The following is a 23,353-nucleotide window of genomic DNA, read 5'->3' on the forward strand; positions in this document are numbered from 1 at the left end:
AGTGCAGGTCATACAGCAAACACCCGGGCGATATCACAATAGATCTAACTATACTGGTCGCAGTGATGAGTCCATACAAAAAAAAAAAAAAAAAAAAAACAAGCCCCGACTCCTTTTCGATTGGCTAGCAACGCCCTCTAGCAGGCTTAGGCAGAACTTCTAAGCGTTACAAGCGATCCATGCGTTGGAGCCATTGGTAACCGCGGCATCTCGATGGGGAAATTTAATTACAATTTTAATAATATTTCCTGCCTAACTGCTAATATGCAAACAAAAATACAATAATTTTTATTACGACTTAAGTACGACTTAATATGGGACATGGTCACATGTTCAAAGGCCGAAATTATATTCGACCGAATCACGAAAGGCCGAACCTCAATTTGACCGAATCACGAAAAATCGAACCCTCAACCTCCCCGAAGCGCCGGCCCCGCAGAAACCATTTCTATTTAGGTGCCTTCATTTTCCTAGGTTTACCGGCTAGTAGGGATTATCTCTTAGTTGAGTCCGCACGATAGCACATACCCAACAGTTGTGTAGGTTGAAGACCGTGACATTCGGCCATCTGCGTTTCGGCAATTTGTAATTCGGTTATTTAAGATTTGGTCATTTGTAATGCGACTATTAAATCTATTAAGCCATTTGCTATTTCGACTATTTGTATTTCGGCCCTTCGTGATTCGGCCATTTGTGTTTCGGTCATTCGCAGGTAATCCAGAAGAACAAGCCCCAAAATGCTTCAAAAGTAAATAGTAATATTTTATGCTGTAACTTGTGGAAAAAAACCTTAAAGGCCAGGCCGTATTTTACTGAGACTAGCTCACTAGCGTGCCATGTTGAGCATCGTCAACCAAGCGTTTTTATTTGTGCACAACTTTTTTCTTATAGGTTTCAATCATATCACTTTGCTTTTTCACTTAAAACACTTCATTTTGGCATTTTTAATCTGTTTGATAGAGTAGATTTGCAAAGTTCAACTTAACCAATGCAAAACGTGGCAAAACGCTGTTCAGCGGCTATAGTAAATGAACACCTGATTTACTGAAAACACGCATTTTTCACAGATGCAACGAACACACAATCACAGTAAGGTTTGAAAAGTGTATCTTGCACTAATACAATAAGTAACAAAACGTTCGAATAGAAACCACCTGTTACTTTTGGTCCTTGTCCAAAATAATATGAGTCTGCTTCATTAGATACAATGCATTTACATTTACATTTACATTAACTGATGATACCATTAATCGGGAGCCTAGTTCTAATCTACAATTTTTCTGAACTAAGTTTTGCTGTATATTTTGTAGTTACGGTGCTACAACGCTAGTAACTCATCAGTGACTAAATGAGCGTTCATTTAGTCACTAATAAGATACTAGCATTGTAGCGCCGTAACTACAGAAGATACAGTAAAACTTTATTCAGAAAAATTATAGACAATAACCTATTCTACAAATGTCTCATATATAACCTTGTCATATTTGGCCCCGTTAAGACGGTACTATCAAATGAATCAAAGTGTTCGCTCACATTCCACAGTGGTCCAAAAGGTCGAAAAGTGGAACTTTTTTCCTAGCGTCTTTTGCTTTCATTTTATCATTTACGGTCTTCAACACTTTTGTTCGTATATCCCTCTTAATGTAAAACTATCAAAAGTAAGTTATTGCTTACTATTATGAAAATAAAAAAATAACTTTTTTGTGTTACGAAATATAGACATAGCTTCTTCATCAAAGTTGTACACAATGTAAAAACAAGCAACTTTGCTGAAGAAATAAAATTTCTATCTTTATCGAGTGCTAAACTATAGGGTATATTCTTAGAAATTTCTTTAAAAATTAGTTTTTCATTCTTGGTTTTTGTTAGTTGCATTTTACACGAACACATTGTTCTAGTAAATTACCAAAGCACTCAAAATACACATTTTTGTAGAAGACCACAAATCTCTTGGACTTTTACTTTCTAAGTTATCATATATTCAAGCTTTGAATTTCCATAGCATCACGAGCCCATGGGGTAAAATGGGGCTGTGGTTTTATCAAATCAGCGCTTCATCTTTAAGCTTAAGTCATGTACTATAAACTTGTATGGGTTTCGCTTGTCCCCAACCACCCAATTGAGAGTACGGCAAGCATCCGTTTTATGTGTTTCGCATTCGCTATAGGCTCGATACACCTCCATTCTTTTGTGTTAGTAGATAGACACATGGTTTCTTCGGCAAAGCTATAGAAAATATAAAGGCAAACAATTTTGCTCAAGAAAACTAAAAGTCTATCTCTATCGCGTGCAGGGCTATAGAGCATTTACCTTGGAAGTTCTTTAAAAATTAGTTTTTCATACTTAGCTCATGTTGGTTGCATTTTACAAGAATACATGGTTGTAGGCGATTATTGAAAGACTCAAAATACACCTTTTTGCAGAAAATTGCAAATCTCTAGGACCTTTCTTAACAAAGTTATTGCTTTTGGCTCGTGACGTTAAGGAAAAATAAAGCTTAAATAAGCGATAACTTTTTAAGGAAAGGTCCTAGAGATTTGAAACCATCTGCAAAAACATGTGTTTTGGGTCCTTCAATAATCGCCTAGAGCCATATATTCTTGTAAAATGCAACCAACATACGCTGAGTATGAAAAACTTATTTTTAAAAAGCTTCCAAAGAAAATGCTCTATAGCTCTGCACTCGGTAGAGATAGAAATGCTATTTCTTTAGCAAAGTTGTTTGCCTTTGTATTTTCTATAGCTTTGCCGAAGAAGCCATGTGTCTATCTACTAACACAAAAAATAGACGTGTATCGAGCCTATAGCGAACGCAAAACACATAAAACGTATGCTTGCCGTACTCTCATTTGGGTGATTGGGGACAAGCGAAACCCATACAAGTTTATATTACTTGACTTAAGCTTTCAGATGAAGCACTGATTTGATAAATCCGCTTGCCCCATTTTACCCCAAGGCCCGGGCTATGGAAACTTAACGCTTGAATATGCAATAACTTAGCAAGTAAAAGTCCAACAGATATGCGGTCTTTTGTAAAAACGTGTATTTTGAGTGTCTCGATAATTGCCTAGAACATTGCATTCTTGTAAAATGCAACTAAGAAAAACTAAGTATGAAAAACCAATTTTTACAGAAGTTTTAAAGAATATACCCTATAGTTCAGCACTCGATAAAGATAGAAATTTTATTTCTTCAGCAAAGTTGCTTGTTTTTATATTGCTTACAGCTTTGCCAAAGAAGCTATGTCTTTATTTCTTAACACAAAAAAGTTATTTTTTTATTTTCATTGTAGTAAGCGATGACAAACTTTCGACACTTTTAGATTAAGGGGGATATTCATACGAACAAAAGTGCTGAAAACCATAAACGTTAAAATGAAAACAAAACACACTAGGAAAAAAGTTCCACTTTTCGCCCTTTGGACTACTGTGCATCCCTGCATACAAGCATAGTTTCCCAAGCAGCATACTTTGCGCACTTCTGGCTGCAACAAATTATTTACGACTGAAATCAGTCATATATCGGTTGCAGCAACTGGTTTGTAACAACTGTGTTAACAGGATCTGTTGTGCGTTAAGTTTTCCCAACGATTTTAATAAATATTCGATTGGAGAACGAGCAAAGGTGGACAAAGAGCAACGTGGACAATTCATACATTTTTCAGCATATTTATGGTTACCAGTTGTTCAAATAAAAGCTAATCCTGTTAATTTGCATGAGGAATCGTTCCGGAGTCGGAGTCCATGATAGGAATTAAATTTAATTTTCAAATCGCAAGTGGTTTCTTCGTAATCAGTTCAGGAAAACAATTTGCGTCTCAATTAAATATTGTCCTGATGAATAGTTTGCAAAATATACCGTAGCTATAGGTTATTGTGACAAGCATTCGGAAACTATTACAATTAGAAAGCTTCAAAAAATCGCAGATCGTCTTACATTAAATAATAACTTCAATGCTTAGGGACAATCATCAATTTTGAATCAATTTCCAACGAGTTTCAAACATTTAATCAATTCATTTCCCCTTTCCCTGTCTTTTCCTTCAATTGCACAGCCGAACTGAAGATGGACGTAATCCGAGAGCGCGAAGTCAAGGATTCACTGGAACGTCAGTTGGCCGACGAAAAGCGACTTCGAGGTAAGCTTGCCCTTCTTAACCGTATAACGGTGTAGGTACAGATTTCATTTGTTATTTAGTTCGCTGCAGTCTTTGTTTCCCTTCGATTCTATCGAACCGTACCAATGAATGCCCGCGTTTGTGTGTGCTGTATAAATAAATATATTTTAAATTGGATTAGTAAATTATACCTTGAGGAAAAGCATCAGAAATGAAGATAACCGGCAGTTTATTGTTCGGATTGTAGCTTTTTGGGCAACGGGTAAGGGGGAAAGCAGGAGACTGTTAATTCCGGAATGATTGATGAAATTCATCAACGATTTAGCGTCATAAATCACGGTGAAATTGTTAATTTCGGACTGCGTTTCTTGTGTTCGAAATGCGATTAAATTATGAGTTAGTGATAAACTTCAGAGAAATCCCTTTTCCCTTTCCCCTCGCAGGACTCTACCAGAAGCGTTTCAAAAAGGAGCGTCGGTTGCGGGTGCAGCTGAAGGAACGATTGGATGCCGAGCGGAAACGGCGCACTCAGCTGGAAGAAATTATCAAGGCTTCGGGTGCTCCGGCGGAAGCATTACGGATTATCGCAGGTAAGCCCAAGCTCGTTGTCGCTGCTCGGTGTCACAGCAAATCCACTAAACGTGATTTTTCCGATCGATTTTCCCGTTGCACAGAAAACATCAACAACGACCAGCAGCGCGAGAAGGAACGGGAACGGGAACGCGAAGCCGAGCGTGAGCGCGAAAAGGAACGGGAAGCGGAACGCGAACGGGAAAAGCACCGTGACAAGGGCCGTGACGATCGGGACCGAAGCGAATCGGATCGGCTGCGGGAACGGGAGCTCGATCGGGAGCGGAGTCGAGAGCACGAACGGGACCGGGATCGCGACAGAGGATCCTCCGTCGAGCGGTTCTCCAAGGAGGGCAGCCCGATCATCTCGCGGGGCGGCGTAAGTCAGGGCGTTTCACCCCCGCAGCCACACATCCCCGATGGTAAGGCGTGGAACTATCCGGGGCTGGACATCATGGCCACCGGTGCATTTTGGCAGAACTATTCCGGTAAGTTCGTTAGTTAGGTTACTTATGTGAGTTTTACGTGGGACTAATTAGCTTTGAACTGGCAAGTAAATATAACATTTTGTTTTAGAACTTTCTCAACACTCTGCCTACCCAGTTTGCAGTTTTCAAGTTAGGGGCCTTGACAGATTTTACGCCACTACTAATAAACCAGATATTTTTTCGCGAAATCCTCCAAGTGATAGTAAAACGCAAACCCTACACTCGCTAAATGGCTCCACCACGAGTCGTAGCGTGAAATTGAATCAACTTTGTTCATTCTTGCCGTGTTTATGATGTCTCACTTGGCATATCATGGCCTATGCGGACCCCTTGAAGCCAGCCCCGTCGCGTCGCGTCGCCCCGACCCCGGTGTGGGGTGTACGCAGTTTTTCATAATAGCACGAATTTTCAGCATTCCATGTTCCCACCGAACCCCCTCGTGTAGGACAACATAGGAAAAGAAGAAGAGGAGGGGGCAAGAAAAAAGTAACTTTTTATAATATCTCTGTTTGCTTTGTTGGTTCTGAATGCTTCGCGAAAGCCCTGCGGCATGCAGACAGCCGTCGACGTCGCAGCAACCGCATGTGATTTTCGGCTTTCTTAACGCGGATTTTCACCGTCAAGAAAAAGCATACCGCGCGACCGTACTTAGTAGGTACCGTAGGTACCTATAGTGTAAAGGAAACTGCTTGTCGGTTTCGGTGAAGAGTGCCGCTCGTCAAACGGCTTTTCACTCTCTTTTCCAGCGTTCTGACTGGACGAGTTTTTGCTTTACCGTGGCTGCATTAAAAAAAACGTAGAAAGAAAAAACACACCCGAAGGGGACGAATAGGCGGAAAAAATTGCCACCCCCTTTGCTTTCGATCACCGTTGTTGTAATAATAAAAGCAACAGACAACAACAGAGCAGTAGTCCTCAGTCACTTGATGATGAAACGGTACACGCATTCCCAGTCCCACATTTGAAAAGCAACGGGAAAAAAACTGGAAGGCACAAAAATGAATAAATTGGATTATGCTTATGAAAAAACATTTAATACAAATATAGGAACAAGCCGAATGAAAACGCTCTCCTTTCTTATCCCGTACTTGAGCCTCTGGTGCCTGGTGCTTTCATTCTGTACTTAAACCTTATCGCGTGGCAGGAGGTGAAGGAGGAGGAGGAGGCCGAGGACGCATAAGAAAAGGCATCACTTTACATTTTTCCACGGGGCACATAACAGAAAAAGAAATTTCGCTTTCCTCACTTTTAATATATATTCAAATTTGTGTGCAGAAAGTGCTCATTTGTATCGACATTGCGACGTAAATGTAGCGAAAAGTCGTCCACCGTAGTAGGCCTGTTGTTTTTCATTTCTTTCGAAAAGTGAGCCGCCGCATTTCGGCAACAATTGTGCTCAAAAGTTGTCACGGGTTGTACCTCGGCGTGGCGCTGTGGGTGAGGGGGAAGAAATTACCCAAGAGAGAAAACAAGGAAAAGCGGAAATAAAATGGATTGATGTAAAATTGCAAAATGATTATGAAAATGGATCTAACTTCGTTACGTTACGATTGACATCATTATTGTCATCATTTGTTTTATTCCACTGCTGCTGCTGCTTTTCCCCTACCACCACCACCAGCCGCAGTTCGTCCTGTGGAAAGCGACTGCAAATAATAACGCCACAGCGGACGGCGTCGGGAGAGGAGGGTGCATATGGAAATAGACAACGGTTCTGATATTGAGTGCAAAGCCAGCAAATAATAGCAAGCTTCAGCGGTTTTCAATAGCGCTGATAACGCGATTTGCTGCAAACTTTTCCACCACCGGCAGCGGCAGCGTAGCAGGCGATGAAATTTGCATACTGCTCTTGCTGTTGTCGGCGCCGTCGTCGTCGTCGCCAAGTGGTTTTGGTTTGTTGCTGTCGACGAATCGAAACGTACAATTGCTGGTACCCACCTACCTAGAGACGGACGGAAATTGGGTCGTCACAGTTTGCGTTCAAAGCGATGTAAAATTTACGCAGCTTGGTAGCTTAGTTGGAATGTCTTTTTGATATCGATGAAATTAGAGTCTGGGTCGAGAGCAGCAGCGCCGTGCCGCCCGACCGGAACTAATAAAATTACGAAGAAATGCTGCGACCCGCTGTGAAATAGGGTCGTTTTGCGACCGGATGATTAGGTTTTATTTATGATTTCGGTTTCCGGCAGGACTGTTTGGTTGGTGTTGGAGAAGGATGTGCTTTTAGGCCTTGGTGAAACTCCAGAACATTTACCATTTGGTCACATAATTGAATGATTTAATGTACGGGAAAAATATTATTGGATCGTGTTTTAAATATCGAAAGCAATTTAATATTGATATTTTCGGAGAGGAGATAAATTATAGCAACTACTCATGTTCATGTACTTATTTGGCTTTTCGTCCTAAGGCATAGCCTGATGAATAGAATTTCTCTAACGCAGTCGGTTGTAGGCTACCGTTCTCCAATTCTCAATGTTCTCTCCCCCTTCTCTCTACTCCCAACCCCATCCGTCCATTCCTCCGGTAGCTGTTCCGTATCCCAAATTCTCCAATGCCACCTTTCCCAGCTTCGCCTATCGTTGGAGCTGGCACCTCTTCCCCGTTTGTTGCACCGTCTAAATTGCTTTCCCCGCCGACATGGTTCTCCACCTGAGCGCCATTCAGGTGTTCATGGAATTGCTTACTTCCACCTATCGATCACCTCACGATCGTCCCTTAGAATACTGCCATTCTTTTTCCGACACATTTCGGTTCACGGTACAAAGCCTTTCCGGGATTCGTTCAGTTTCTGGTAGAACTTTCGTGTTTCCTGAGAACGCTACCGCCGCTCCAGCTCTGCATATTCCTGCTCTTCCAGGTAGCGCTTTTTCTCCTGGAAGATTTGGTTTCGCTGCATCTCCTTCTGCTTGTGTCTTTCACGTCAGAACGGGTGTGGCACTGCGAATCTTGGCCGCCCGCGCAGCGTTCTCCTTATCCATCAGCCTCCTACATTCATCGTCAAACCAATCGTTTCGCCGATTCCGGGCCACATGCCCGATGGAGCTCTCCGGTACACTGCTGATGGCTGTTTTGATTGTGTTCCAACAGTCCTCGAGAGGGCCTCCGTTTCCGGCAGATTGGAGTACATGCGCGTAGTTTGCGGCGACGTCTGGCTGCGAGATTTAACCGGGACTGGCGTTGGTACCGAATGTTGTTCACAACCTAAAGTCAACCAGATAGTCAACGTTTGCGCTTCGCTAGGATCTAACGTCAAAGATGTCTGAAAAGTGCCGATAGTTGATCAAAATGGCGTCGATCTGTGATTCTGTTTGATTTGGTGACCTCCACGTGTACTTTTGTGGGTGTCTATACTGGAAGAATGTACTATGTACTGTGTACTATGTACTGGCCTGATTCGTTGGTCAACGGGTGTACGCTGCACCCTCCAGCTACCGGTTGTTTTGGGCAGCGATCGTACTCACGCTCCAACTGCGCGTGTAATTCCTCCTTGTCGTCATTGGTACTTCTGAGACGAAAGCAGAATTTATGTTGAGCTAAATTCTCGTTACTTTTTGAATGTCTCTTCTACACCTCTCTGAAGAGTGTCCATGCTGTCAATGGCATCCGCAGGATTTAGAACAAAGTAAAAATTGGTGATAATAGTACCACTCCTTTTTCTAATAATTTAGTTTTATTGGAAAGCCTTTTAAAAAATAATCTTTCATAGCTCATTTTGCTCAATTGAATCGTACACTGCCTGGAAATCTAAGGGCAGCCGGAGGATCTGAAAGTTGAACTCTCGGAAGCCACCGAGTGTTTGCTATTTGATCGAGTTTGGTCAGATATTCCTCTCAGAAGCAGTGTGTTCTAGTATTCGTTAGCAGAAGATTGGATCAGCATTATACCTCGGTAATTGCAACAATCGAGACAGCAAAAATTAATGAACTACTAATGATTCTGTAAAAGATTAGAAATCTAAATTTACGAATATTGATATCCCGATTTTGGTGTTATCGAGTCTTTTTTCTCAGTACATGTTTTCAATCTGGAGCTACTCAGCTCTTTTGATGTTAGAGACTCGGTCATTTCTCATTTGAGTCAATGAGTTATTTTCTAAATAATAGGTCAGTAACAAATTAAATGTTATTGTTCAGGCAACCACTCTAACTTACTTACTTAATGATGCGTTTTCGCCAGTCCAACAGTACAAATAAGACACCTTCAATGCCGATGGTTAAACTGTGCGTCGCCATGGACCTTTGAATCAGCCTGTTCTGCTAGCTACTAGACAATTTGAGAAAGTAACAGAGAATTTCCTCGACAATTAGAAATATCATCATGCGACGAGGACTAGAAATGTCATTACTACCGCCGATATACAACGAAAAGATAACTTACGTTTGCAATTCTAGCCTCTTTCTAAACGTTTCAGGTTCACACTTGCTAATAGCAAGTCAGGTGGAAGGGTTTGGGTTATGAGATGTGCCATTCTACGTTTTTGGCAAGCTGATCCGAGCACAACGAGGGGACAGACAGGCTACCGAGCTGAAAGCGGAGTTTACGAACGAATTTACAGATCGTATCAGTCAATGCATGAAGATACAAGTACCTACCAACAGTTTACGCCGAAGGAAAATATCAGGCCGGTGTTCAAATCCAAACTATCGGGGTCATATTGCATGGACACAATCGTCGAAAGCGTCTAAAAGATCTTCGCGTCATTACGTTTCGCATACAGATGGGACTGCACCGATTCTTTTTTTTTCGTTCGAGCTAGCGCAGAGTTTTTACCCGGACTGAACGAAGCGCTCGACGAAAACAGCTACCAACTTCCATTTCTCGATGGTATATTAAGCCAAGTGGCGCATTACACAATATTTAGCCGCATTTATTGCACGCTTACCTATGAGTTCCGGTCGATGTAGACAAGCCAAGTCCTTCAGGCCTTCAGCCCATTCAAGAAAATGGACTTGCAATGAAGCACGAAAGATTGCAGATTTTTCATGCTCCAGGTAGGATACCGTGGACAGCATTTGGATTTCGGAGAGCATCCGCCCTGGTACAGAAAAGATGAATATAATAATCACGATGTTTCAATTCTTCGGCAATTCCGAGGTGTCATAAATTATTTTACTAAGTACATTCGGAAAATGCGAAATCTTCGACAGTCGGTGGACAATTTTCCAAAACAAAGAGTCACTTTTAACAGATTGGAGGTTAGTCAACGAATAGTTTTTACCATTTCAAGCAGATTTTGCAATCAGCTCTCAGGCTGACATACTGTAATTCTCGCTAAAAATGATATCGTGATATCGAGCAAGCGAAATCTTGAATCTTGATCTTGAGAATCTTGGCTCTGCATTTCGTGTAAGTTATCACCAAATTGCAAAAACTAATATTAAAATGAAACTCAAATCGTGATCTTACCATGACAACTCTTGCCAAAGAATGCTTTTGCTTTTTGTCGAACTAATTAATGTAACATATTATCTTCTGTTATTTTCAAAACGGCCTACACTCCTGCCGAATCACTGCAGCTACAGAGACTGTAAACTATAGATCCGACAAGGCTCTCAAAAACGGCTATATTTTGAATCAAAACGAAGAGTTATCTTTATTTAGGATGGTGCTCTGTAACTACAGTGTAACTGTAGTCTATAGTCTCTGTGAACTACAGTGGCCACCATTGTTACCCTGCGTCAGGTATTTTGACGTTTTGGTATGCCTGAAATTCCAGCGCCTGACAATGGAACACCACACACAAGTAATATGTTTGAGAGATTTGATTAAGTAAACTATATCTTACTTTCTTACTTAGGTGGCTTGACGTCCTAAGACAAAGCCTGTTGAACAAAGTTTCACCAATTAACTCGGTTGTGGGCTACTGCTTTCCAATTCAAGGGACATCGACTACTTTCCGCCAGATCCCGCCTCGTATCCGTCCAACTTTGGATACTGGTTTCACCATAGAGCTGTGCGAGTTCATAGTAGGCATAAAATAGATCCTACAGTGGTTCAAAGCCTCTTATTCAGCAACAGGCCGAAATATGGTGGAGATTGGGTAACCAACCCCGGTGGCAGCCAGGGCCGTATGTATGCTGACAGGGAAGGAGGGCTCTTTTGAGCTTCATTGGTCCTACGGCAAGACAAGAGGTTGGTGCCGCAGGCCTTGCATTCCAACACCACGAAAAATTATCGAGCAACGAATGAAAAACAAGCAAACGGGATCAAGCATTTTAAAACGGTAACTCTTCCCCATAGTATTAGGCCATTGAAACGGTTGGCAGAGCCGCTTAACCCTATTAGGACTTTCGAAAGACAGACAGAGATCGTGAAGTATTAGAAGAATTATTCCGAGCTAATAACATGCCCAACGGCTCTACACTAGGTTATTGTCTTGACTTGGGAGAAGGAGAAGCTGCCGAAGGAATGGATGGAAAAAGTTGACTGTCTTATCTGTAAAAAGGGCATTATAATACCGGCTATAGGGTACTCTCCAGATTTTGTTACGCAATTGCGCTACTGCAGGACAGTTGCCAATTACGTGATATGGTACCGCAGTCGGACTCACATAAATTGCAATGAAACGATTCAGCTCACTTCTTACAAGGCTTAACAATGAAACTTTTAGTTTGACGACAAGTTTCAAGATTTTCCCAATAATGTTCATGTTCAGATGAAAACCAAGATCGAATCTTTTGCTTTATCCAACATGTCGCAATTGGTAAAGCAGGTTCCGGTCCGAAAGCCGACTTTTCTACTCCAGATCTTGGTAGTTCATCAGCCCATTCAATTCCGGTTATAGGGTTTATTTCTAATTCTCGTCGTAGTAAGTAAAGCCATTCTAATTTTCATCATTTGTTGGATGGATTGAATGAATACTCCAAAAGTTCTTGTGCTGATCTGACTAAAACACGCTTACTTTCCGATCCGTGAACTTTGAAATCACTGAAAAGCGACTATTAAAGCATATTATTGAAATTACGCAACTGACTTTATTTCTAAAATTCGTCCATCAAAATTTTTCATCGTCCGAACTAAAAATCACAACAATGTTTACGAAGCTAACGCGCAAGTAATCGTGTAGGACGGCATGACAAATGTTATTCTGCATTTCTGCAGGTCAGGCAAGTTTTCCTGGCTGTAGAATAACGACAATGCCTTGCGTAAGTTATTTTCATTTATGAATGACGGAAATTAAAACGATTAGTCGACATTTTCGACATTTTCGACAGTCGCACGAAAGAACGTAGGAAATTTGACTGGTAGGACTTCTTTAATATAAAAAGCATTTAAATCTCAGCTCACTTTGATTGATTGCGTATGATAGACATCTAACTAATATATTATGAATATGAATATGAATTTATGGTACTACCACCTGCCTTAGCAGATCATCCGTTCATAGCAATGAGCCTATCATGTCAAAAAGAGTTGAAGATATTCAACGATTGGTCATGCTTCCCACCTCTTGTATGAAGGGCCAAAAAGGAATTGGTCGATAAGCAACATCACTTACACGTACCAGGGATTTAGAGAATCTCCTTCCAAGGGCTAAGTCGCCTGAGTCAATCGTTGAATAAACTGTCTTAATGCAGAATGACTCCAGCAGGTGGGGAGAAGAGCCCGCTCATTATCCACGATGTGTTTTTAATCGGGCCAAGATTAACCCTTGAAAGTTGACTGTTTCACTCTCCCTAGGCCCACCGCTTCAAACAAGTGCTCTGATGATCCCTCCCTTTTCCTGATTCTAGTTTATTTATGAAATGTGGTATATATGAGTAAAAATAGAACAATCTCACCGGCAGTCCTTCGAAGGGAATAGAGTTGCTTCCTTTTGGTTTCCATAGGTGCATCTAATAATTAATTTAATTTTTTGTTCTGGTATCCAATATCCATGTGCAGTATTAACACTCGTATTGGCCAAAGTTTTCACTATATAGCAGGAGCTGCTTCATAAGCTAAAACGAAAAAAATAATTAAAATAACTTATTTTATGCTTACCTATTAACAAGGTCGTGTGGCTCCGCCGACTGCCCAAAACCTCGATTGTCAGATCAGGCAGCCGGGAACCACCCAGTATCGCACCTCCTAGCTTGGCTACTCAATAGAGCATTACCGGGTATGGCCACGTGGAGGCGCTAGGTAGGGGCTTGGGATAGCTAGAGCTATTTTGGACGCTCCTCATTTGCCTTCCCCATTTCATACCCGATAGACAACTAACTAATATATTAGGGAATAACTAGTTTTGCATTGTGTTTAATAAAAATGCTCATGATTTTAATAATTTGTGTTGGATAGGGCGGGAATAGGCAATTACGACGATGTAGCAACATACCCTATAACATAGTATCTTTGTTTGGTAGATTCATTGTCATATCCTGCATCAGATATTAAGCTTTGTATTTTGGTATGCCTCAAATGTATCCCTTGTACAATATACAATGTACAATGAAACGCCATTAACAAGTGACACGTTTGAGAGATTTGAGGAAGTAAACGCGATCATGCATTTTAAAACGATAACTCTTCAACCGCAAAGTAATAGACAATTGGAGCAGTTCGCTGATCTGCCTAAATGTATTGGCGCTTGGGGAGAACAGAGATCGTGAAGTATTAGAACAACTTACACCGAAGCCTGACATGTGTAAGAACAAACGAGTGCGAAGTGGTCGACAGGTGGCAGCAGTTCTTCAATGAACATTATAATATTTAACGAAGTTGCGGAAGCAAGCGGAATGGAAATTATTCTACATAGGAGTGCCCATAGAGAATAATAATCTCCCAACACCCAATCTCCAAACCTTATGACAAACGAGAAATCGTGTTGCAGTAGACATTATTGCCGGTAAGAACCGTCTACCAGCAGAGCATAATAAACATGACTGAGAAACACTGGTGACGGCTCTACACTATGTTATTTCCATGGTTTGGAAGGAGAAAAAGCCACCGTAGGAATGGATGGGAGAGGTTGCACCGCCTGCAAGGTACTCTCTCAGATTTTGTTACGCCGATTGTCACCGTCCGATAGCCGAAATTATGAGGGAGGCTTCATGGAGGCTCGCGCCTTTTCGAACCAAATTTTAACTATCCGACAGATCTTGCAGAAATGTCGGGAGTTTAATGTAGCCATGCATCACATGTTTATCGACTTCAAAGCAGCATACGATACAGCCGATCATGGCTATGGCAGATAATGCACGGACACGGTTTTCCAGACAAACTGACGTGACTAATCAAAGCTCTTATTGGATCGACTGATGTGTTTCGTGCGAATCTCGGGGATACTCACTTCTCCTTTCGAAAGACGCGACGAGGGTTGAGATAAGGTGATGGCTTATCCTGCATGCTGTTCAACATCACTCCCTGTGTGAGTGATCCGACGTGCGGACATCAAACGAGAGGTACGAATTTCAACTCTTAGGCTTTGCAGATGACTTTGACATTACCTACCAGGAACTTTGCGATTCTAGAAGGATTGCGCTAGAAATACATGCGTCAAAGTCCAAATACATGAAAGGAAGAGGTTCAAAGGGGACAACGGACAAACGCGTTCCTCCCACAGGTTGGCAACAACGAACTAGAAGTGATAGATGAGTTCACTGGTGAACGCGGACAACAACACTAGTAAGGAGATCCAGCGTCGCATTCAAGCAAGAAATCGCTTTTCTGTTATCTGTGAAAATTGTAGTAAATATTGTTTTCACTGATAAGTCCATTAACTACTCCACTGTGTATCAATCTCAGTCAGTTTCTATTTGATTAATTCCAAGTTGCTAGATTTATGAAGCAATTTTCCTAATTGTGAAAAAATATTAGTCATGGGAATAACAGGAAGCCACTTGAAATGCTCCGTCATAGATTGAAATTAAATAGGTATTTTCTCTCTTCGCAAGCATACGTCACGTTTCCCATAAATATCGCAATAAACAATCCTACTTGCTATCTGGAAAAGAAAGTACCCGTGATCAGGACCCGAAAACGTCACCTTCAATTGCAAATCGTCAGTCCACAATGAAGCAATGAAGCTTCGGTTTCAATTGAAACAGCACCGCTTCGTTTCAAAACTGGCTTCAATCAGCGTCAGTAAAACGGGTTTCACTTCCACCATAACGATCGGTCTTAAAGTTTCTTTTTCACTTTTATTTTTTTTCACTGAATATTTACAGTAGAGCAGTTCCAAGCCAAATCGTCTAAAAAAGCTGAAATCTGAAATGTACCTCTTTGATTTGGATGAAACTTTACAAACGCGTTCGATAGGAGGAAATGTGCACCTTCCACAGGTTTTGGCGCCATTTTGATTCAAGACTCATTTTTAAAAAGGGCGTATTTATTTTCATGTGTATTGTGTTTGAAAGATTGTATCTCGAATACTATCGATTGTACATAAATTATGTCTAAGCAAAAGTTGTAGAAAATTGGTTTCTTCTAAAAATATACACTAAAAAAATATTTTACCAATTTTTCAAAAATTTGAAAATAAAACTTAACATCAAGATATCAATACCTAATATACCATTTTTGAAAATTTTTAATTTTTTTTACAAAAAATAGAAGTAATTTGCAAGCTTTTAAAACTTATCCTGAGATGCAGCAACTTTCATGGATGGACTTCGTAGAACAACGACTTTCATGGTATTCTTCCAGTTTGCGATTTTTCAAGTTATATGAATTTGTAATACAAATAATAATTCTTTATGTCATTTACAACAAAGTTGGTCATAATAATTATTTTTCTGAATGCAGCCGTTTTCGAGATATTCGGTACTAATAGAGTACTAATAGAATTAGTAATAAATATCATCCAGTGATAAATGTTGAACGAAAAAATTACCTGTATGTTAAACCTGTGGAATTTGTATCCCTCGATGGAGTAGATTTAGTCCGTGAAATACTCTTCTTAAATTCTCAGATGAGCTAAGCGCTTTTCGACTTTTTCCTTACTGTCACATAGCAAAGCAGAAGCAATAAAACGCAAAATAAAACCATCCGATGAGTAGGTTTTCCCTACATTTTCCTACAGGCAGAAACAAGGCCACTTGGGAGAACTTACTTTCGTCACAAATTTCCCCTCCGCGGATTCCTATCCAGAATCAGCAGAACCAGCTGGGAAGTGATTCCGGTGGACTGTTTTGGCAGATAAAATCGTTTGTTGTTTCCGCCTGCTTGGATTCGCGAATAAAATAAAACAAAAAAGCTATAGAAACTGGAAAGGAAAAAACGCGTGTCAGTTGCTAAATCAGCGAGATAAAAATTAATATTTAAATCAGATTGCCGTCTTGGGTGAGAGCGAGTCAGCGCGAGCACAGCACAAAAGGAAAATTTGATTTTTATAACTGCCAGAAGCTAATTTTCTCTCGCTTCTTACCAGTCAGCCAGGTGTCATTCGCATTCGCTTTCAGCTATACTAAGAAAGCGAAACATCTGAGCTGGCCCCGGGGCAAAATGATTTTTTTTTTCTCCGATGAAATCCTTTACCGTTTTGAAGTGTGCGCGAATGCTTCTTCTTGGTTAATTGTAAGCTGGGGCTTAATGTTTGTTTTTTTTTTGTCTCATCTCCAGAATCCTTGGCTCAAGAGTTGGAACTCGAGCGCAAAGTGCGACAACAGGCCGCCGAAGGCGAAGGCGTCAAAGGGCCACTCCAGGATCGGTCCAATTATTACAAAAACTCCGTTCTGTACACCAGTGCCACTTAGTTCCAGCAATTATGGCTAATCTTTTCATCGCTCTCGACACCAGCAGGAGCAGCAGCATCCGCCGCAGTAGCACTCGTTCTTCTTTTTCTACTCCCACTTCTTTGGATGGGCCGGCAGCTCCTCTACCGGCAGGCGAGCACAACGCACAGCAGTCTTGTTGTTTGCCTAGCCTACTATCATCGGGTAATCGAATGTGCAATTATACTAAAAGTAAAGGATACAAACGTGAGCAAGCTATTTGATAACACACCGAGGAAGAGCAGGAAGCAGCAAGAAAATGATACACGGCGCAAATTGGAACACGTGCAGTCCGAGCTGTTGACAAACAAGCACACATACTTACACGTACTGCTTTGATTTTTATGTCTTCTATCAAAAGAAACGATACGACATTCGAACTGAAAACAAGATTTTAACGATAGAAAAATTTGTACTTATCTAAAAGCTGAAAAAATGACATTGTATCAGAGGAAAAAAATACATAACCTACAAAAAAAATAATCAAAAAAGTTTAATCAAACAGACACAGTCAACAAATGAACCCATTGTGAAATAGAATGCAGCAAGATCTCAACACATACACACAAAAACAAACACTCAACACAGCTACACGCACACAAACATATACTTTAGTAAAATATTGACTTTCACAGCATGGCAAAGCGGATCGAAAATCAGTATGTAATAATTTATTTGTGGTCACTCGATGTTAAGTAGATAAAGTGTAAATCAGTCGTGGAAATATTAAAGGAAACTTAAAAGAAAAAAAAAACAAAACAAAACAAAAGAAACAGATCAAGAGAGGGAAGGGGAGCAAAGTACATATTTTTAGTACAACTCTAACTTAGCACAAATGATTATTATTTAGATTACTTTGCCGTTATTGGGCAGTACACAAAATGTACACTTCCCGCGCTCTTAGGGGGAGGGGGGCGAGCATCTAAGGTGGGGATGGTTCGAACCTTTTGTTGTCAGCCATATTTTTTTCAGTAAATTATTTGTAATTAAAGTTAAACTTTCTTCGTTACAGTGAAAATAAACAGAAAACGAAATAAACCTTGCATGATCTTTCGAACGGAACCGTACTGTACTTGTAATTAGTAACCGATAGAAGTCATATAACTAAAATGATAAAAAAAACATATTTAACGCAACTTAGAATTGTGAATATAATGATAGTTTTGTGTTTTTTGAAAGCAAGCAGATAAGGGTTAAATAGACACGTAAGCTCATTCACGAATGTCCGTTTATGTCACACAAACACAAACAACCACACTCGTACATACACACAGACTCTCATACACGCGCACACTTGAAAAGTACTTAGTATTTTTCCAGGTTGATTTCTTCCAGATAAAAAAAACATGAAAATTTATCCATCTGTTTTATGAGCGAGTATTAGACAGCACAATCTAGTGATAGTGATTGTGTTTCAAGCAAAAAACAAAAAAAAACAAAAGAAGAAAACTTTTGCCCTAAATAATGTAATGATGAGTATTACTATTTTCTACCGGTTAAGTAGTTGGATTTTATTTTTACTCAAACAGCACAAAACAAAACAGAAACAAGAAAAACACAACTTCATATCTCCGTGAATTTCTCTTCCGCATTTAAATGTGAACCAAAATAGCAAACAAGCTGATTGATTAGATCGTGACTTATTTATTATTGCTTTATGTATATTTTATATTATTTTGAAGTGTCGCAAAAAAACACACAGACAAGCGTTATTTATCAGAAGAAAATAAGGAAAAAAAGAAGATAATTGACATTGTATCTATACAACATGCATAAATAATTAACCAGTAAGTAACTGACACACAAGCAACATTTGAAACTGACTCGAGCAAAAACAAGCAAAAAAAAAGGGTTGGCATTTCTGGCTAAACACATTTACAACAAGTGATCTGAAGGAACACAGTCGGAAGCAGTTTTTGAGCCCGGCCGGCAGTATTCGTTAAATTATTCGCAACGAATAATTTCTGTTTTATTTTTATTTTATTTTTCGACAAACGTACTTAGAAGAAGGGGCTTATTGTTATAAATTGTGTGTGAGCAGTCAAATAGCAACAACGGCGGCGGGCTGCCCTTAAATTGGACGGCGGTCGAAGCCGGTAGAGAAATAAAAAAACAAATTACTGTTCGATGCATATTGAAGCAAGAAATGATTTTTTTTTAAATGGTAATAACCAATGGTAAATCATGAGATACAAAAAAAAACAAACAAAAAATACACGAAAAAAAATGAAATGCTGTAATATGAAATGCTCTGTGCTATTAGAAAGGTCAAATAAACTACCAAAAAATAGTTAGGCTTATCGTTGTTTGCCAGACCGTTGGATACATCACAGCTTTTGCACTATTGCTGATGACCGTTGGTGGCAAATGCACCATTCTACTATGTGATAAAGCTGGATGCTGAAGTTTTGGAATTGGCTGCGCTCGTGACAACAAGAAGACATCTCATGTCATTTGCAGCTGGTCACCCGTAACGGCAAACAATTGAACAAACATCTGAATGGGGTACCATTGCCGAAGGTAGCTGGACAAAAAGAGACTGCTCAACCCTCCTTATTAAGCTAGCGACATGGGTTGGATTATTTTTAGACACAAATTGTGCCTCTTCTTTCGTCTACTGTATAGAAGACAGAGCCGGCGCTAGCCCATTTGTCGCTCCACGCAAACCCTTAAAATGGTGCCCCCAAAGTTTAGTCGTAAAAAGTAAGTAAGGATGTGTCGAGACCCTCAATGAATTGACGATGAATAGCCCAGGAACGAGTACAGTGGAGAGAACTTCTTGATACGGCACGAGCGACCTTGGCACTTCCTCCAAAAGGGCCGCGAATAAAGAGTTCCCACGCATCATTAGTTCGCTGACTTCCAAGCCGCATATGATACCATCGACCAAAAAGAGCTCGACGAGCGTAGCTTCCGCAGAAAGCTCCCCAAACTGAATCAATCTACGAAGAACGGTACACAGGGTAGTGTTCGGATCTCGGATAGATTGTCGAGTGCATTCGAATCACACTGAGAGCTTCACCAAGGTGATGGTTAGCGTTGCCAGATATTGCTGAGCAAAAATCGGTAGTCTGGTCACCTAAGGGCAGCGTTGCCAGACTTTGCTGAGGAAAAATTCGTATTTTTATCACCGGAAAAAGGTTACTCTTTCGTTTCAAAATTCATAAAGAAACAAAATTTTATCAAATTTCAATTTAAACATAAATATAACCGGCATTTGTGTTTCATTTGCTGGTTTTTCATTTCTTTCCAGCGATTTGTTGTTTTTTATTTATAATCTTTTCTTGCGTTTTTGGTTGTTCTTGATGGTGTCGCTTTGTTCTCATTTAGTCATTTGTAGTCTGTTTTAGCATTGAAGGTCGCTGTTTTGCTGTCGTTCAATCGTCTCTTCATCGTCTTTTCTGCATATTTTCTAGTTTTTGCGTCGTTTTTTATAATCTCTCTTGACATTTATTGACACTTTTTTAATGCTTATTCGATGTCCTTCATCGTATTTTATTTTCATCAACTTTTCGCCCACTTTCGCTGTCTTTTCGCCGCCTGTTCGTCGTCTTTTGGTTCTCCATTTGCTATCGTGTTTTTGTTGTCTTTTCATGGCCTTTTCGCTATCTTTACATCACCTTTTTGGTCGTCTGTTCGTCATTTGTTGACCACCGGTTTTGCATTTTTCATCTTGTTTTTTCAACGGCTTTTTACCGTTTTTGTCGTCTGTTTTATTGTTGTTGGCACTTTTTGAATGATTTTTTATCGTGTTTTCTGTATTCTGTATTCTTTTCGTCGTTTGTATTGAATTTTCGTGTTATTTTCGTCGTCTATTCGTCATTTGCATTCTCCGTTTCTGGTATTTTTCGGTCGTTTTTGATGTTTTTTGTTGCTGTATTGACGACTTCTCGACGTCATTTTGTCGATTTTTTTTAATTGTTTTTTGTCGCTTTTTTACGTACCTTTTTACGTCGTTTTGTTTGCTTACAAAACAACAAAAATGTCTTTTCACCGTCTTTCTGTATATTTGCAATCCTTTTCGCATGTTTGGTCGCCTTTTGACGCTTTTTAAACGCCTTATCTGCTTTTGTAGACGGTTTTTTGGCGTGTTTGCGGTTGTCTTTTTGTCGGCATTGTATTGTCTTTTTGCATGTTTTGTCTAGTTTTTTTATGCTTCTGAAACGATTTTTATTGTCTCTACTTCGGCGTCTTTTTACCATATTTTTAAGATATTTCCGTCCTTTGTGTGTCGCTTTTTGTCCTCTGGTTTTGGCCGAAAAAGCGACAAAATTTCGGAGGCTTTTTACCGTTTGCATCGTCTTGCCTTTTTTGTCGTTTCGTCGTTATTTTGTCCATTTGATTTTTTTTTTATCTTTTTATCGTTTTTTGTCGTCGTTCTGCCGTTTTTTTCTGTTTTTTCGTCATTTTTTTGGCATATTTTCGTCGGCAGTCAACAAACAGTTCAGAAAATTGTTTCATTTTTGCTGTCTTCTCGTCGCCTTTCTATAATCTTTTTAATCGTTTTGTGTCGCTGTTTTGTTTTTTTTCTGCATCCATTTATAGACATTTCTTTTTTTTATCGTCTTTTCATTGTATGTTTTGCCTACACATCGTCACTTTTTCGTCATTTTTCAATCGTCTTTTCGTCAACCTTTTCGGTACCTTTTCACCGTCTTTTTGTCATCTTTTTGTTGTCTTCTCTTCATATAAGTCGTCTGTTTGTCATCTCTCTGCCATGTTTCTGTCGTCTTATCATGGTCTTTTTTCGAGGTATTTTCGACTGCTGTTCGTCGTTCCTTGACATCTGCTTTTGGCATATTTTGTCGTTTCTTTGTCAGATTTTGCCGATCTTTTTCATCTTTCTTTTCAGCGTGTTTTTAACCTTTTTTTGTTTTGTCGCTATTTTGGCTACTTTTCATCATTTCATTGTTGTCTTTCCGATGCCTTTTCACCATCTTTTTGACATCTTTCTGTAGTATTTGTGATTTTTGTTGCGTGTTTTCGTCGCATTTTCGCTGCCTTTACATAGTTTCTTTGTCTCTGCGATTCAGTTCAGCGATTTGTTGTCATATTTTATCGTCTTTCATGGCGTTTTGGATTGATCGCTTTTTTGTCGTCTTTTTCCAATGACCTTTTCGACAGTTTGCCATTAAGTTTTTGTCATGTTTCCGTCGTCGTTTTGCTTTCCGTGCATCCTTTTGTCGCCTCTTCGTCGTCATTTTGTCGCCTATTTACTGTCTTTTTGTCGTTCTTTCGTCATCTTATTGTTGTCTTTTTGTCATGTCTTCGTCGTATTTCTTTTGTACTTCCATTGTATTTTCGTTATTTGTTTGTTTTATCTTGCGTCCGTTTTTTGCTGTTTTGGCATCTATTCGTCGTCATTTTGTCATCTTTTCATAGACTTTTATTGTCGTTTCTTTTGTCGCCTTTTTGCCACTGTTTTAGCGTCTCAACGTCTTCATCGTATTTTTGGGTTTTTCCGATTTTTTATCACGGTCTTTCATCGTGTTTTCGTTAACTTTTTATCGTATTTGCACTATCCCTTAAACAATTTTTCGACATATCGCACTTTTGTTGTCTTTTGTTTGATTTTAGACACCTTTTCAGCAATTGAAATCAAAGAAATACGTAACTTTTTTTAACATCGTAACATCGTTTTTTGTTATGTTTTCTGGAAAGCTTACATATTCAATGTGTTTTTAATTATCGCATAGAAGGAGTAAAGCTAATAAGCGCAAATAAGATAAGGATTGCAGCTACTAGGTTATTAAGATTATCCTCATTCGTTCGACAGTAGTGAAGTTCTATCGAACTACAGAAATTTTATTAGTAACTGTTAATATGTGCGGAGAAGCAGAGACGAAAATATTTCACTTTCAACCAGGAAAATTTATTATCAATAAAAATTACTATGATTAGCCAATCTGGGAGCCCAAAGAGTGAAAGAGTGAAGAATATCATGTCATCAACGCATGTAACGGTTCTATTAGCCGTCAAAGTGAAAATTGCAAGTTCGAATTGACAGCATCGCAGCATTAAAGTAAATCTTCCCTTTTTTCATTACTCATTAGAGTAGTAAACTCTCATTACTATTCTGATCGCTTCTTTCTCTCAGAAGAACTCTGCAAGAAGCATTCATAAGAAAAGCAACGAAAAGCCTAGGTGTCACATTCCGTTATCGAAACTTGACCTTCTGTTTTTATACGACAGACTTGGCAGCCAGCTGTTAGAGTACAGGACTATTGCAGGGCCAGTTGCTACGGTTCTATTGACTCTAGCAGCATTTCCTAGACGAAATTCGAACATACGACGACTGGCTTATTAGGCCAGCATTATACCTCAAATCCAACCGGTTGGCAACATTCATATTGGCTTTTAAAAACAAAGGTAAGCTTTTCGAGATATTATTCACTTGAATGTATTTTCAATCTTTACCATAAAGTTGTTGAAAATCCGTAAATACAAGCGATTGATCCGTAGGTCCGTAGAAAATTTCTAAA

General features: G+C 39.7%; 1 protein-coding gene across 1 annotated transcript in view; it reads left to right on the plus strand.

Annotated features, from left to right (window-relative positions):
* The window catches only part of LOC128744691 (dachshund homolog 2), a 119,841-nt gene extending 102,988 nt beyond the window's left edge, over positions 1–16,853 (plus strand). The window contains exons 8-11 of the mRNA XM_053841860.1: positions 4,055–4,138; positions 4,561–4,707; positions 4,792–5,175; positions 16,720–16,853. Coding sequence (XP_053697835.1) covers positions 4,055–4,138; positions 4,561–4,707; positions 4,792–5,175; positions 16,720–16,853 — 749 coding nt within the window. The remainder of the gene's footprint in view (positions 1–4,054; positions 4,139–4,560; positions 4,708–4,791; positions 5,176–16,719) is intronic.
* The last annotated feature ends 6,500 nt before the right edge of the window (positions 16,854–23,353 follow it).

The sequence above is a fragment of the Sabethes cyaneus genome, chromosome 3 (genome assembly GCF_943734655.1).
Source record: "Sabethes cyaneus chromosome 3, idSabCyanKW18_F2, whole genome shotgun sequence".
Classification (NCBI taxonomy): Eukaryota; Metazoa; Arthropoda; class Insecta; order Diptera; family Culicidae; genus Sabethes; species Sabethes cyaneus.